This window comes from Artemia sp. Qi Xiang Cuo, chromosome 4, assembly GCF_049724085.1.
Source record: "Artemia sp. Qi Xiang Cuo chromosome 4, ASM4972408v1, whole genome shotgun sequence".
In the NCBI taxonomy this organism is placed as follows: Eukaryota; Metazoa; Arthropoda; class Branchiopoda; order Anostraca; family Artemiidae; genus Artemia; species Artemia sp. Qi Xiang Cuo.
The window spans coordinates 39214139-39231915 of NC_142797.1; the positions used below are offsets into that span (position 1 = coordinate 39214139).

A 17777-nucleotide genomic window follows, 5' to 3' on the forward strand; every position below is an offset into this window, starting at 1 on the left:
AAATAGGGGGCAATTGCTCCATATATCTCAATTGTCACCACTACTATCCTAAGCTCCTGTTGAAGATAGTTTCTAATATTGAACTTTTTATTTTTTAAAATTATAAATGACAAAAAAATTTATTTTTTAAAAAATAGGGGGCAATTGCCCCCTATATCTTACTTTTCAACACTTCTATCCTAATCTTCTGCTGAAGCTATCTTAGAATATTGAAATTTTTATTTTTAAAAATTATAAATTAAACAAAAAAAGTATTTTTTCAAAAATAGGGGGCAATTGCTCCTTATATCTCAATTGTCACCACTACTATCCTAAGCTCCTGCTGAAGCTAGCTTCGAATATTGAACTTTTTAAAAGTAAAATACCACAAAAAGGTGTTTTTCAAAAACTAGGGTGCAAATAATCTCTATCTCTCAATTGTCGCCGCTTTTGTCCTAAGCTCCTGCTGAAGATAACTTCGAATATTGAACTTTGTATTTTTTAAAAGTATAAATATCACAAAAAGGTATTTTTTCAAAAATAGGGGACAATTGCTCCTTATATAAAAAGTTACAACAAATAGAAAAGACGAAACATCTTAATATATCTTATTAATATTTTATTGTTTTTTTTCTAATAGTATAAATGCATCAACATTTTTTTTTTTCAAAAATTGGGGGCAATTGCTCCTTATATTTCAATTGTCCCCACTACTCTCCTAAGATTATGCTGGAGCTAGATTCGAATATTGAATTTTTTATAAGTATAAATGAAAAAAAAAGGTATATTTTAAAAAATATGGGAAAATTGCTCCTTCTATCTCAAATGTCACAAGTACTATCCTCAGATCCTGCTGAAGCTAGATTCGAATATTGAACTTTTTATTTTTTAAAATTATAAAAGCCACAAAAAGGTATTTTTTAAAAAATATGGGGCAATCGCTCCTTATATCTCAATTGTCACCACTACTATCCTAAGCTCCTGCTGAAGCTAGCTTCGAATATTGAACTTTGTATTTTTAAAAATTATAAATGCCAAAAAAAGGTATTTTTTCAAAAATAGGGGGCAATTGCTCCTTATATCCCAATTGTCACCACTACTAACCTAAGCTCCTGCTGAAGCTAGCTTCGAATATTGAACTTTTTAAAAGTAAAATACCACTTTTACCAATATCCATAAAACTCTATTCTGTATATGAAAGGGGCGGCCCCCTCCTCAAACCTCGCTTTTTACGCAAAATTTTGACTTTCTCACGACTCTTTTTTTTTAAAAACAATAAAAAACTTTAGCGTAAAGAGCGAGGCGTTGAGGAGGGGTCAGCCCCTTTCATATACGGAATAATTTCTGTTCGGTTTAAGTTTTACCGTCGTTCCTTGCTTTAATTTAAAAAAACTTGTTTTTTTTATTTAATCTACTTAAGAAGTGACATCAAAAGTATTGTTTTAAGTGATGGTAGAAATGATAAACATAACGTAGATACGAGCATTAGCTTTCGAATGAGCCATTAAACGTCAATCTAAAAGTGCTGGTAGTCTACTAGCCCCAGCTTTTCCACTTGAGACATTGCACCAAAAGTGCCGTTTTTAGTGCCGTTTTGAAGTTGCTGATGGTTGAATTTATAGGAAGAACGTAGATATGAGTAATATCTTTTATACGAGCTACTAAAAATCTGTATAGATACCTGCGATACCAATACGCCCAAAAATAATACGTCCGATACCGATACACTGTGCAGCCCTTTCCCCAGGGGACTTGGAGGGTCATAATATCATCAACACCAAATATATTTGACTCTAGCAATGTCACTTGTAAGCGTCAAATCTATTAAGTATCTGATGTAAGCACCCCATTCTTTAATTTCCCGTGAGACATTCTTAACCATCGCAATACCCTTACGCTAATACCTTTTCTCAAAAAATTCGCAAATCTCGTAAACTAAAGAAGTAATTACCCTTTTCTAGAACATTACTCGTTCTATTAATTAAACAAGTGAAACGAATAGCCAAGTTTTTAAAAAAAAAAACCTACTAATCAACTTACAGATTAATAACCACGGATTTAAAATAAAAAAAAAACTTGTATATCATTAACTAGAAATATACGTCAGAAAAACTTGTCCTTAATAGGACCGGTATTAAATGAGCCTGGTAGCCCAATTACTTGAAAACCTACACACATATCTATGCCTTAGGCGTAGGTTTGCGTGTAGGTTCTCAATCTTATATGGCCTTACTACTGATCAACAGCAACAACAAAACAGAAAGTAAATTGAAAACAGAGTCAAAAGAGCTAAAAACAAAAATCATAAGGCCAAGGAAAGAAACAATCAAATATAAAAGAAGTTTCAAAGTGTTTATGATGCAAGAACTGTAAAATCTGAAAAGTGAAAAATCGGGAGACGTACGAAACTGGGTAGTCAGCAGTAGATATTTTAGCAGTAAACTCTTTGAAATATTCAACTGGAAGGGTAAGTTTACGCGAGAAGTCATAAACAGCTTTGTGTGTGTGTGTGTTTTTTGTTCTTATAGAATTTTGAATACTTTGAAGATGTTTTTACAACTGTTAAAAATGACTGCACAAGCTCCTCCTTAACCCTACACTTTCCAGAGCTTCACTCTTTACCCCCTTTGAATAAATTTCAATTTCCTCTAAATCTTTTCTTAGGACTTCTTCTGAAACTTGAGTTGCTTCTAAAACCAAGAGGAAGGATTTGCATAATTCTATGCGGAATTTTGAAAAACCATAGGATTGTATTGCTAAGAACAAATTATTAAAAACGGCTTGATAGCTATGTTGGCTAGTGTGCCATCCATTTATGCGTAGGATCTCAGATTCAAATCTTACAGCTGTCAAATATTTCTAGAAAATTGTTTTAGGGAAACTATGAGTTTCCATGGAAACCAAGTATGCACCTTCTGGTTTACCATGGAAAAAAAGACTTCAAGGATTATAAGGAAGCCTCTCAAAATTAACCAGTGATACTAATAATGACCCTTATATTACTGCTCATAACACAGGGGAACTTTGAGTGGGCTAGTAAAACACCTCCCAGAAATGACATCGCTGTTATACTACTGAATAAGAAGATTAGTGGCTATCTACACCATAGTCTGAATGGTAATTTTGAGCGGGCCGACTAAAACATCTTCCGGAAATGCCGTTAAACTACTAAAGAAGAAAAAAGTAGTGGCTATAGGGCGCGAGTGTCTCAATGGGGACTTTGAGCAGGCCTACTAAAATACTTGCCAGAAATGACATCGCCGTTAAACTATTAAAGATAGAAAAGAGTAGCGGCTATGAGTGCCATAGTCTTTTGTTGTCTTATATTGTTCAGATGTAAAGTCATATAATATTTTAAGCTTAAAAAAAAAAAAAATACCGTCAATGAATAAATAAAACAAAGAGCAAATAAATATTACAATGAATAATCAATTCTAGCTTAAAATGTACACACGATCTCACAAATAGGAGTAAGGATATAACTCTCTAAGCATTTTATAGATCAGAGTATATTCGCATTTGACAACACCTTGCCCATTATTAAAAAAAAAATTATCTCAAGGCTAGTCAAGATTTACAAATATGAGTGGTACTGGAGTTCCCCTTCCCTCTGTCTCAAAGCTACTAAACGGCAGGAATGTCATTTGCACTTCAGTGAAAATAGTTTGACGTCAATTGAAACAATTGTACGTCAAAATAGTGAAAAACGGTTTTAAACATTAAAGGATCAACAGCAACAACAAAACAGAATGTAAATTGAAAACAGAGTCAAAAGAGCTAAAAACAAAAATCATAAAGCCAAGGAAAGAAACAATCAAATATAAAAGAAGTTTCAAAGTGTTTATGATGCAAGAACTGTAAAATCTGAAAAGTGAAATATCGGGAGACGTACGAAACTGGGTAGTCAGCAGTAGATATTTTAGCAGTAAACTCTTTGAAATATTCAACTGGAAGGGTAAGTTTACGCGAGAAGTCATAAGCAGCTTTGTGTGTGTTTTTTTTTCTTCTTATAGAATTTTGGATACTTTGAAGATGTTTTTACAACTGTTAAAAGTGACTGCACAAGTTCCTCCTTCACCCTACACTTTCCAGAGCTTCACTCTTTACCCCCTTTGAATAAATTTCAATTTCCTCTAAATCTTTTCTTAGGACTTCTTCTGAAACTTGAGTTGCTTCTAAAACCAAGAGGAAGGATTTGCATAATTCTATGCGGAATTTTGAAAAACCATAGGATTGTATTGCTAAGAACAAATTATTAAAAACGGCTTGATAGCTATGTTGGCTAGTGTGCCATCCATTTATGCGTAGGATCTCAGATTTAAATCTTACAGCTGTCAAATATTTCTAGAAAATTGTTTTAGGGAAACTATGAGTTTCCATGGAAACCAAGTATGCACCTTCTGGTTTACCATGGAAAAAAAGACTTCGAGGATTATAAGGAAGCCTCTCAAAATTAACCAGTGATACTAATAATGACCCTTATATTACTGCTCGTAACACAGGGGAACTTTGAGTGGGGTAGTAAAACACCTCCCAGAAATTACATCGCTGTTATACTACTAAATAAGAAGAATAGTGGCTATCTACACCATAGTCTGAATGGTAATTTTGAGCGGGCCTACTAAAACATCTTCCGGAAATGCCGTTAAACTACTAAAGAAGAAAAGAGTAGTGGCTATAGGGCACGAGTGTCTCAATGAGGACTTTGAGCGGGCCTACTAAAATACTTGCCAGAAATGACATCGCCGTTAAACTATTAAAGATAGAAAAGAGTAGCGGCTATGGGTGCCATAGTCTTTTGTTGTCTTATATTGTTCAGATGTAAAGTCATATAATATTTTAAGCTGAAATAAAATAATTACCGTCAATGAATAATTAAAACAAAGAGCAAATAAATATTACAATGAATAATCAATTCTAGCTTAAAATGTACACACGATCTCACAAATAGGAGTAAGGATATAACTCTCTAAGCCTTTTATAGATCAGAGTATATTTGCATTTGACAACACCTTCCCCATTATTAAAAAAAAATTATCTCAAGGCTAATCAAGATTTACAAATATGAGTGGTACTGGAGTTACCCTTCCCTCTGTCTCAAAGCCACTAAACGCCAGGAATGTCATTTGCACTTCAGTGAAAACAGTTTGACGTCAATTGAAACAATTGTACGTCAAAATAGTGAAAAACAGTTTTAAACGTTAAAAGATCAACAGCAACAACAAAACAGAAAGTAAATTGAAAACAGAGTCAAAAGAGCTAAAAACAAAATCATAAAGCCAAGGAAAGAAACAATCAAATATAAAAGAAGTTTCAAAGTGTTTATGATGCAAGAACTGTAAAATCTGAAAAGTGAAAAATCGGGAGACGTACGAAACTGGGTAGTCAGCAGTAGATATTTTAGCAGTAAACTCTTTGAAATATTCAACTGGAAGGGTAAGTTTACGCGAGAAGTCATAAGCAGCTTTGTGTGTGTGTGTGTGTGTTTTTTTTCTTCTTATAGAATTTTGGATAATTTGAAGATGTTTTTACAACTGTTAAAAATGACTGCACAAGCTCCTCCTTCACCCAACACTTTCCAGAGCTTCACTCTTTACCCCCTTTGAACAAATTTCAATTTCCTCTAAATCTTTTCTTAGGACTTCTTCTGAAACTTGAGTTGCTTCTAGGACCAAGAGGAAGGATTTGCATAATTCTATGCGGAATTTTGAATAACCATAGGATTGTATTGCTAAGAATAAATTACTAAAAACGGCTTGATAGCTATGTTGGCTAGTGTGCCACCCAGTTTTGATTAGGATCTCAGATTCAAATCTTACAGCTGTCAAATATTTCTAGAAAATTGTTTTAGGGAAACTATGAGTTTCCATGGCAACCAAGTATGCACCTTCTGGTTTACAATGAAAAAAAAGACATCGAGGATTATAAGGAAGCCTCTCAAAATAAACCAGTGATACTAATAACGACCCTTATATTACTGCTCGTAACAGAGGGGAACCTTGAGTGGGCTAGTAAAACACCTCCCGGAAATGACATCGCTGTTATACTACTAAACAAGAAGAGTAGTGGCTATCTTCATAATAGTCTCAATGGTAATTTTGAGTGGATCCACTAAAACATCTGCCGGAAATGCCTTTAAACTACTAAAGAAGAAAAGAGTAGTGGCTATAGGGCGCGAGTGTCTCAATGGGGACTTTGAGCGGGCCTACTAAAATACTTGCCAGAAATGACATCGCCGTTAAGCTATTAAAGATAGAAAAGAGTAGCGGCTATGGGCGCCATGGTCTTTTGGTGTCTTATATTGCTCAGATGTAAAGTCTTATAATAGTTTAAGCTGAAAAAGAAAAGAATTACCGTCAATGAATAAATAAAATTAAGAGCAAATAAATATTACAATGAATAATCAATTCTAGCTTAAAATGTACAGACGATATCACAAATAGGAGAAAGGATATAACTCTCTAAGCCTTTATAGATCAGAGTATATTTGCATTTGACAACACCTTCCCCATTATTAAAAAAAAATTATCTCAAGGCTAATCAAGATTTACAAAGAAGAGTGGTACTGGAGTTCCCCTTCCCTCTGTCTCAAAACCTCTAAACGGCAGGAATGTCATTTGCACTTCAGTGAAAACAGTTTGTGCGTCAATTGAAACAATTGTACGTCAAAACAGTTTTAAACGTTAAAACATCAACAGCAACAACAAAACAGAAAGTAAATTGAAAACAGAGTCAAAAGAGCTGAAAACAAAAATCACAAAGCTCAGGAAAGAAACGATCAAATATAAAAGAAGTTTAAAAGTGTTAATGATGCAGGAGATGTAAAATAGCTGTAAATTTCTGAAAAGTGAAAAATTGGGAGACGTACGAAACTGGGTAGTCAGCAGTAAATATTTTAGCAGTAAATTCTTTGAAATATTAGACAGGAAGGGTAAGTTTACGCGAGAAATCATAAGCAGCATTGTGTGTGTGTGTTTTTTTTTTTTCTTATAGAATTTGGGATACTTTGAAGATTTTTCAAAACATAAGGATAGGATCTGTTGTTTTGGGTCTCTCTAATGTTTGTTAATCACATGTTCAGCGCTCATATAATCAAAACTAATTATTTTTAAGCAAAAGAATAAGCAACGCAAAAAGTGTTTTCCTAAATTAATTAAGATCGATATACAGATAATGCTTTTCCAATATGCCACGTGATCACATATAACGGCAAAACTTAACTTATTATACCATAATGACTAGCATTTTTTGTTAATTAAACAGAAAACTAGTTTTCTTCAAGTGAAAGTAATAATTATATCGGGGCATCAAATTTGAGAATAAAAAATTCCATGATACTCGGACATGACTTTAAAATTTACTGCGTCCCGAATTTTTCACAGCGTAAGGTCATAGAAGCCACTTACATGGGACAAAGTTTTATCGGTCATTACATTAAAACTTTTGACACTTTATTGGCATCGTAAAAAGGCAAAAAAAAATAAAGACGCTTCCTAAATTATTTTCTTTTAGTAGATACCCGTTAACCATCTATGTATATGTAAACTATATAGGTTTAGTCACCTTAACGTTTCTCTGCCAATGTTGATTTTTATTCAAAAGAAAATCTAGCTATAATTCTGGTAAGTGGTAAGATTACAGTGTTTATTAATCCACATGCATGTTCATAATCATGTCTGCTTAACTATTTAAAATCCTGGCAGAACATAGTGTATATTTATTTCCCTCACTACTTTACCGTGCATGAACAGTGAAGTTCCTTACGAGCTTATAGTGCAAAAAAGTTTAGCCCCCTCGCCTTCCCTCAGCAGTTGATTTGTATTTCCCTTGTTCCACTATCCTTCTTCCTTTCTACAATAATGCCTGAAAGCTTCAACTTGTTCTTCAGCACAGAAAACAAACACAAATTATCGCTTGACAGTCTATCTGACATAATTATATCAATAAAACTAGTACAAATGAACCAAATAATCATATTTCCCTATGTGTGTAGTATTATAGAAAACTAGCGCCTTACTAAAAACACAAAAACCAAGAATAAAAAACAAGAATGTTGATTTATTAGTTAAAACTGAGTACCTAGCCTGACAACAACAAACTGATCTATAAAAGTTTTATAGTCTTACACCAGCTGTGATATCAATAACTTTTAGTATTACGATTAAAATTATCTTAAAAACATATGCTTAAAAATAAATACTTTTTTAATAGCCGCAAAGTCACTGAACAACACACAAAAAAATTGGATTGATTTATCAGGTAACATTTTGGTTTCGCCAGCTATAATACCAATAGAGAGCAATATATAATCTTAAATTGCAATAAATACGTTTTAGTATTACTCGAAATGAAGATCAAATAAGCCATAATATGAACTCTGGACGTCCATTAATTTCTCTCTATACAACAGAAAATTTCAAGTTATGATAAAAATTTTAAAGCTAGTCTATAGTCCTAATGCTATCAAGATGGTCTCACTTCGAATTTGTATACAAACCAATCATGACATGTCCTTTACTGAACCAAAACGAGAGCCAATCTTTGTGCAGAAGTGATACTAAATTAAACGAAAAGAAAAATTAAGCAACAATCCTAAAATGTTTTATTTTTATACTTTAAAAAGTGTCCTTAATCGGTTTGCTTTTACTGTACCAAAACTCCTATATAGTTTTGTGTTTTCAGTAAAGCGCTAGTTTTCTATAATCCTGCAAAAATAGGTAAGTATGATTGTTCGGTTTATTCGTACTAGTTTTATTGATATATGCTAGATAGACCGTAAAGCAATAATTTTTGTTCGTTTTAAGTTTCAAATTCACTCTTTACTTCCCACAAAAATTTTGTTTTTTTAAAATTAATCTTTGCCCGTTTTTAATTTTAATTTACTGCAGAAGCAACACTACAATGATCTTTTTTATTTTTTTCAGGGGGGTTAAAGCCCCCTCATATACGGAATAATTTCTGTTCGTTTTAAGCTTTAATGTTGCTCTTTATTTTCAGTTGAAAAACATTATTCATTTCTGATCGTTTTTCAAATAATGCCAAAATATGTATGCTGCACAAAATGGTTTACACGATTTTTGAAGGTTGGCAACCTCGACAGTTAGGAAAGAGTAACTATTTTGCTAAAGAAGATTTTTAAGGTTTTCAATACCAAAGTAAAATGTGGGTATGTCTAGCTTATTTTACTAAACATCTCCACCCCCGGCCCCCTGATAAACACCAAAAAACTTTAGGGGTACAGGTGTGGAATAGCAATAAAAAGAAAAAGATAGAAAATAACCTGACAACTAGAAAAATATCACAGAAAAAATAGAATCTTAGTGTTAGGATTTCTCTATATACATTACAAATAGTTTTATTCCGTCTATTAAATAGTAAAAAAAGGAAATAAAACGAATAAATAAATATAAAATTAAGTGATCTTTCTTTGAATACACAACTTTGAGTGGTTCCATAACCATATGCCTGCAGTTTTTCAGCCTCTAAGTGACAAGGGGTTGGGTCCGGGGCGTAATTTGTTCCAAAAATAGTGTATGTAACATTTTACAATTCACATACAGTTAACAAAAATAATGAATTAGCTGAAAAATAATCGTGTATAAGGCACAAAACCAAGATTGAAAAAAAAAAATCCTGATTAAAAAACTTAACCCTTGCCATTCTGACTCAAAGGTTGACGCGCTAGTAACTGAACTACGGTGGCTGATAATCAAATTCAACGTATTTGTTCTTGTAGGACCATATTTGTATGAGTTACATCCCTTTTCCCAAATTCTATAAAGAGTAATGTCATCACCAAAAACGAAGTATTTGGAGCTTATTCAGCAAACACATTTGTAATTGGCAATTATAAAACACTGAGTTAATAAAAATTTCTATTATAAAGAGATGAGAGCACTAAACTATATATGATGATACTGAACTTTTGAGAACAGAAGGAGAGAAGGGGGTACGTCAAGGAATAGCTATTTAGAATTTTGAGATTCAATTATTTGTTTTTCTATGAATTTCTTCCTCTTAAGAACATCCGATATTTTAACAATCATTTTGCGAGCTTTAACATCGGCTGACCATCGGTGTTAAAGAGTTCAAAGTGAATACTCCCAACGGACTAATGGGACTTACTAAGGTGGCTGGGAGGGGAAGTATACGGGAGATGTTCTGATAAATCTCCAGTTAAGGGTTATGGACCATAATTACTACAATGGTACAGTTTTATGCTTCCAAGCTGTTCCACTTAAGAAGAGACACCAGAAGTGCCCTTTTTAGCGCTATATGACACTTACGGATGGTAGAACTGATAAAAAGCAAGTAGATGTTAGCAATAGCTTTCAAATGAGCCATTAATCATCTCTCTAAGAAGTTCTGGTAGCCCAATAGCCTCAGCTTTTGCACTTGAGACATGGCACCAATAGTGCCATTTTTAGTGCCATTTGGTACTTGCAGTTGGTAAAATCTACATAAAAAATGTAGATATGAAAAATAGGTTTTATGGGAGCTATAAAACATCTGTTTATGATGTTTAGGTAGCCCACTAGCCCCACCCCTTGAGAAATGGCACAGAATGCCATTTTTGTACCCTATGACACTTACAAATGCTGGAACTAATAAAACACACGTATATGTGAGAAATATCTTTTGAATGAGCCATTAGGCATCTCACTATGATGATCTGGTAAACCGCTAGCCCTGGAAAAACAAAATCGGGAGACAGATCAGTGGTACATATGCAAAAAAGTGACTTTCCTTGTTGTTCAAGGTTTGGGGGTGTAATTTCCCTTTATGGGGTATGCGACTATGTGGATTCCAAGGGTAAATTTTTCATTTTGATCTGAAGCCATTTTCGAGGGGTTTCAAGTTTTTCTTCAAAAACACCATAAATTTCTTTTTGCAATAAAGTTTTACTTTTAAGACAAACCGAAATAATTGTAATCATTGCTGAATCAACGTTAGATGGCAATTGTTTTTCACTTGGCATTTTCTTTAAAAACGCGTTGTTTAAATTTTGGTTACTGTGGGCTGTTGTTCGCTCTTTGTTAGGTTGCAGCTACGATACAGACACCATGATACAGACACTCCATTTTGACCATGATACAGATACTCCATTTTGACAACCTGGAAACACATAGTGTTTTTTTATTTATCTCGCTGCTTGACCACGTATTTTGTCTGAATCGGAGACAAAACCTGTTTACCCCCTCCACTCCACTCAGTATTAAATTTGGATTTCCCTTGCCTCTTACATCCATTTTTGTTTCCCAAAATTGCCTGATAGTTTCAACTCCATCCCCAAAGGTGTTCCCAAGATATTCCAAAAATTATATTTTGATGAAATGGATGCACAAAGTATTTTTCAATTCGCCTTTCTCCTACTCTTATAAATTCACAGTTTAAAGTCCACTTGACAGTCCTCCCTCTTTTGACTCTTAAAAAGAGTACTAGAACTCTGAATCGAATTTTTCAATAGCCTATTTCCACTCCCAGGATATTGCAGATGTGGTGTTTTGATAGCCTGGATGCACATAAAGTCAAGTGATTTGAATTATATCACTGCTTAGCCATGCATGAATCTGGTTGGAGCTTATAGCGCAAAAATATTATTTTTATTTGGATCTGAGACAAAAACTATTTATACCCTACTCCCTCCCTTCAACACTTAACTTGAATTAGTTTGTTCCCTCCTCCGCACCTTCCTTTGCCCAAAAGGGCCTGAAAGTCTTAACTCCGTCCCGAAAGCCGTTCCCTAGGTATTTCAGACATGGTATTTTGACTAACTGGATACACATACTGTCTTTGGATTTACCTCTGCCTCCTTTCTAAAATTCAAAATTTATATTCCATTCGACTCTCCTTCCCCTTTTTCGATGCTCCCTTGAAGTTCGAACTCAATCCCTTAGCCAATACTTGAGCTAATCTAAACAATCAGAAGAATCAGGTGCACATACTTTCTCTCGATTTACTGGAGGGCGCGTTATGTTTCCAGAGTATGCTCTTGGTAAACATTGGGAATCTTCATATAACAATTGATACCATAAAAGCATGGCCGAAATACATCTAATCACAAACAACAAGTTTTTGGCCTATTTCTAAGGCTATCCCTTCCCCAAAAAAGTGTTCGGACCTTTGAGGCAGAGAATCACCCCAGAAAAATTCCATACTAATTGTACACTCAATATCAAACTAGATCTTATTTTCTTCTCACAATTGAAAAACTTATGTTTAGAAAATGTGCAACTTGCATATTTTATGTCCTTTGGCCCAGGGGCTATAGGACAGTGTCTTCCAAGAAGATATATTTTTTGAACCCTTCGACTTTTTCCAACAAAATGACTATCTAAAATTTGTGTCGAATGTCTTTAAGGATTAAGTGAGGACTGGGCATGGAAGAGGGGTCACTTGTGTGGTAGTGTGTCCAGTCACTTGTGACTTTGAAGAATGGCACTAAAACTTTCAATGTCTAATCAAATAAGCCCCACTCAAAGTTTTAAGACCACCTCTTTCATACGAAATGGCCTGCAGAAAACAAGATATTTGGAAGCCACATCACCCTTTATGCAGGCATCGCTATTGCGCTGCTTATGATAGGTATTGTGTACTACTTTAAGGAAGACCATAACATACCATTTGAGACAGGAATTTTGTTAGAAGAAGTAGGGTGTTAAGCGTCTTGGAACCCTATTTTCATGCTTTAATTTATTATTACAAAATTATACCTAAACGGCTGCGGAATTTTTTTTTAAACTGTATTGGAGCTTTTTCATTATTTTTGGGTTTAAAAAAAAAGAAAGAAAAACGGACATAATTTGCACTATGAGATAGAGCTCTTAGTTGTCCATACATGTATATTAATGAAAAGTTTTGCAAAATAAAGTGAAGAACAGCAGATATAAAGTCTTATACAATTCAAGCTAAGAAAAAACAGAAATTATTATTAAAGAATAAATAAAACCCAAAACGAGTAGAAACTAAAATAAATGATTACATGAATTATAAATATAACAGATGCTGCAATTGATTTGTAAATTGATCTTAAGCGAGTAAAAATTAAATTGAATATTAAAGTCAAGCTTAAAACGAGCAAAATACAACAAACAGGAGTTTGGCTGCTACAACCTCCCCCCCCCCCTCCCCTAACCATAAAAGTTCTAAGGCTTATTGCGTTATTAGTGTTTTACTAAAAAGTGTTTGTATTTTAAAAATTTTTGCTTTGATTTTTAAAATATCGACGACAAATAAAAATAAATCCCCATAATAATCCAGATGACTAGATATAATTGACTAAAATACACTGCATATTTACTATGAATTAACATTAATCTCTGGAAACACAGCAATTAAAGATTTTTTTTTACCTTTTTTTTCAAAGTCAAAATCAATGTTTATGATACAGTTCATTAAAGTGCAAATGACTGAATAGGCCTTAGAACTTGTTACGGTTACGGGAGGGAAAGGGAGCATTAGCCGAACTCCTGCTTGTAGTAGTTTTTGTTCGTTTTAAATTGACTTAAATAATTATTTAATTTTTACTCGTTTCAATGTTTATTTATACATCTATATCAGTATCTGAGACTTTTTTCATTCATGCAATCGTTTTTTTAATTTCTGTTTGGTTTGGGGTTTTTCTGTTCTTTAATTTTTTTTTTTTTTAGTATTAATAACATATTCTGTTGGAATTAAGTTTAATATGGCTCTCCAGTTTTTCCATCTTCGACGTAATAATTAAAATATATGATTCTAATGGTTGACCCTGAAAGTTTCAACTAAATTTCATTAGCCTAAAGATATTGCCGTGTGATATATCCTAAGATATTGTAAATATGCCCATTTGACAACAGGAATGCACATAGTGTCTTTTAAGCGGAATTCAATATCCCCCTCATTATTCTCTGAAATTTTCAACTTGATAACCTTACCTTATCCTGAGGTGTTTCAATTATTGCACACACCATTTTAACAGGAAGAATTTACAAAGTATCCTTTGATTTAGATCAACATCCCCTGAAAGTTGTTACTCAACATAATTAGCCGATCCTGATATATCGCTCCTACGCCTTTTGATAACCAGGATACCCATAATTGTATATTGATTAAGTTCAACATTCCCCTCAATATTCTCCGAAAGCTTCAAACTTTACCCATACCTACTCCTGAGATACTGCAGACGTGTTATCTTGACAGCCACAGTACCTATGGTTTCTTTTGATTTAGTTTAGCATCCCAATTGACATTTCCTGAATGTTTCAACTTAATAATATTAGCCAATCCTGAGATATTGTAGCTCACCCATTAATAACTGGGATGCACATAGTGTCTTTAAGAACAACATCACCCGCAACAATCTCTGAATGTTTATACTTGATACCGTTCCCTAAATGTTCTTTGAATATTGCATCCCCCTTAACATTCCATGAAAGTTTCTATTTAATATCAGTAGCCGTTCCTAAGATAAACATAAATACACAGAGGTAAATTCTTTAGACGAATCAGATGCACCTAGTCTCTTTTGATTCATTGCGACATGTCTCTTAATCGTATTCCGTAAAATTTTCAACTTAATAACCTTAGCAATTCGTAAGATATCGAAGATAAGCATTTTTGACAACCTAGATGTAATATGCCGTTTTGATAAGCAGGATGCATTTATTCTCTTTTAAGAATATGCTAAGTATGCAGTTTATTTGTAGTAACAGTCGCAATTGCAGTAGTACTATCTGCAGTACTACTAGTAGTGGTCACAGTCACAAGCAGTAGCAGTTGCAGTCACAAGTTGTCGCACTCGTTGTCACAAGTTTTCGTACTTATGGTTATAAGCAGTCAACGTTACAGGTAGTCACAGTCGCAGTCGAGTCGAATTCTTATTCTTAATCATACATAATTGTGGTCACACTCATAAAATGTCGCAGTCGCAAGTAGGTAAAATTGAAAATGTTCGCATTTCTAAGTAGTCAAAGTCACAAGTTGTCACAGCTGCAAACACTCAGAGTCACTAGCAGTCGTAGTCACTAATAGTCGCACTGGTAATCGAAGGTACACTTAGTCGCAGTCAAAGCCATAAGTAAACGTGTTCGCAAGTATTTGCGTTCGCAAATAGTCATATTAATACATACAGGTAGTTACAGCCGCAGTTACAAGTAGTTGTAGTCGCAAGTGGTCTCTGTAGTCGTTGCAAGTGGTCAGAGCCATCAGTAGTCACCGTCCCTATCATAAGTGGTCGTAGTCAAAGTTACAAGTATTCCCATTTGCAAATGGTCATAGTCGAAGTCGCCAGTAGTCGGAGTTGCAGTCACAGTTATGGTAGCAATAGTGGTATTGAAAGTTTCAATTTAATACCCTTAACCTCTCCTAAGATATTGCAAATATGTCATTTTGATAGCCTGCATCCACATAGTTTCTTTTGAATTAGTCAACCAACCATCTTCTAGAGTCACTGAATTTATCCCCTTGGTACCGTTAGTCTTTTCTGACAAAAACCAGGATCAAACATTTCCTCTTTTCCAATTATAATCCCTGTATTTATACAATGGATGAATTACATTTTGAAAACCCTTTTCTCAGGGACTTTGGGGGGCATTATATCCTCGAGGCATAGTTATTACGCTTTTTAATTATTTTAAACAAAGTGGCTATTTAATTTTTTTTTTATCAGTGATAAGGACAGGGGTATCTAAAAAGCATTTCCGGGGGGGGGGAGCTTTTTGTCCTCTATGCACTCTTCAACATGCCCTGACAGTTTCAACGTAATACCCTCAGGCCTAAGTCGTTCCTCGGATATTGCTAATGCGCCGATTTGACGATCAGTGTAAACACAGTTTGTCTAAATTCTGTTCAGCATATCCCTGGACATCTTTTGAAAATAGCTACAAATAGATACAGTAGTTTTGGACTGAACTATTTGACTAAACAACCAAGCTTGGAAAACCAAAGGCTTTGAAAAATATACCAAACAGGAAATAATACTTCTTAGGTTAATGCAACAATTTTATTTCAGGCTGTATTATAGTCTTTCAAAATGAAACATTGCGAAGAAATCGAACAGGAAGACAAAAAACCAAAACTGACCCCTCAGCTTTTTGCTGCTTTCGCTGGTAAGTAGCAAAAAAAAATTTTTTTTTATGAATTCAAGTTGCAGAGGACTCGATTTTAATTTCTCGTATATACCCTTTTTAAATTATTGCATGGGACGTGATCGTCTCTTACTAGGTTGCTAGCTACCGCTACAACCCTGATGGTCGTCTTTTACTAGGTTGCAGCTACCGCTGAAACTTTGATAATGTCAAAAGTTAAAGGTGTTGGATAATCATCTAGACAGTGATTTATCTTAATATTTCAATTACTATCGGCTACAGTTCACTCTTTATTATATACGTCTTTAGCTAAACCACCCTGAAACCCTGATGTATTTCAGTTATTAAGGGCCAGAGTTCGTTCTTAACTATAAAAGTCATCAGGAATTATTCTAGTTTCGATTCACAAATAAGATTTTGTGATAATGTTGAAAATTTTATTTTGATCTTCGTATGCCAGATGATGTTGATAACATTTGCTACTCCAGTGTTATACAAAAATGTGTTTTTTTTCGTAAAATACTGAATAAATTTTAAAAACTATTTTCGTTAATTACGAAAGGTTTTTAAATACATCTTTTCAAATGAGTCATTAAACAGCTAGCTGTGGAGAAAGGAAGAACGAAAAAAACCAACGATACTGTCGAAACGAAATATTGTGGCATCAGCCACTTTTTTAGTTTTACAGGCCAATGCATTTTGCTTTTTGTTCAAGCTAAGGGACTGTAAGTTTCCTCTATATGGGTTTTGAACGAGATGGTTTTAATAGTATACATATTGTTTTGATCTGACGCTATTTATAAAAGTTATTGGCTATTTTATTTCTTAGTATGGGACTTGATCGTCTCTTACCAGGTTACTAGCTACCGTTGCAATCCGGATTAAGTTTAAAAATTTTATCCACAAAAATAATTTTTTCAAAGAAAAATAAACAGTGACATAAAAACCATAGACGAAAAAAGCATTTTTTCGTAAAATACTGATTCTTTAAAAAAAATTATTTTTTTTAATTATGAAAGGTTTTCAATCCATCAACTTCCTTTCAAATGAGCCATTAAGCAGTTCTCTACGATGCTCCAGTGTCACGATAGCTGCAGAGAAAGGAAAAAAAAAAAAAAAACGATGCTGTCGATACCAAATACCGTGGCATCTGCCAGTTTTGTAGCTTTACTAGCCAATGCATTTTCCTTGCTGTTCAAGCCAAGGGACTGTTTCCTCTATACGGGTTTTGGACAATGTGGTTTTAATAGTATGCATTGTGTTTTGATCTGAAGCCATTTTTTTTTAAATTATTGGCTATTTTATTTTTTAAGTATGGGGCTTGATTGTCTTTTACTTTGTTGCTAGCTACCGCTGCATCCCGGATTAAGTTTAAAAATTGCATCCGCAAAAAGAATTTTTTCAAAGAAATATAAACAGTCACATAAAAACCATAGACGAGCTGAATAGAGTCGCTTCATAATTTGAACTCAAACAAACAGATATTACTATCAAACAAGAATTGAAACCCAACAGGCGCAAAAACTAAAATGGTTAATCATATTTAAAGTAACGATAACAGATAAGACTACAGGTGTCAAACTTAAAACGAACATAAATAACAATGACCACAAGCTATTACGGGTAGTGAGTTCTTTCTTTGTAAATCATCAACAACAGAGAAAGAACAAAATCTAAATAACAAGGCAGATTAAGGTTTACCTATCAGAGTATTACACTATATATATATTTTTT

The 17777-nt window shown here is 33.9% G+C and overlaps 1 protein-coding gene across 1 annotated transcript in view; it reads left to right on the forward strand.

The window, feature by feature from the left end:
* Positions 1-7518: 7518 nt before the first annotated feature.
* LOC148953098 (facilitated trehalose transporter Tret1-like) overlaps positions 7519-17777 on the forward strand; it is a 71523-nt gene continuing 61264 nt past the window's right edge. Inside the window, exons 1-2 of the mRNA XM_089088301.1 lie at positions 7519-7601; positions 15968-16064. Coding sequence (XP_088944427.1) covers positions 15989-16064 — 76 coding nt within the window. The 5' untranslated portion in view covers positions 7519-7601; positions 15968-15988. The remainder of the gene's footprint in view (positions 7602-15967; positions 16065-17777) is intronic.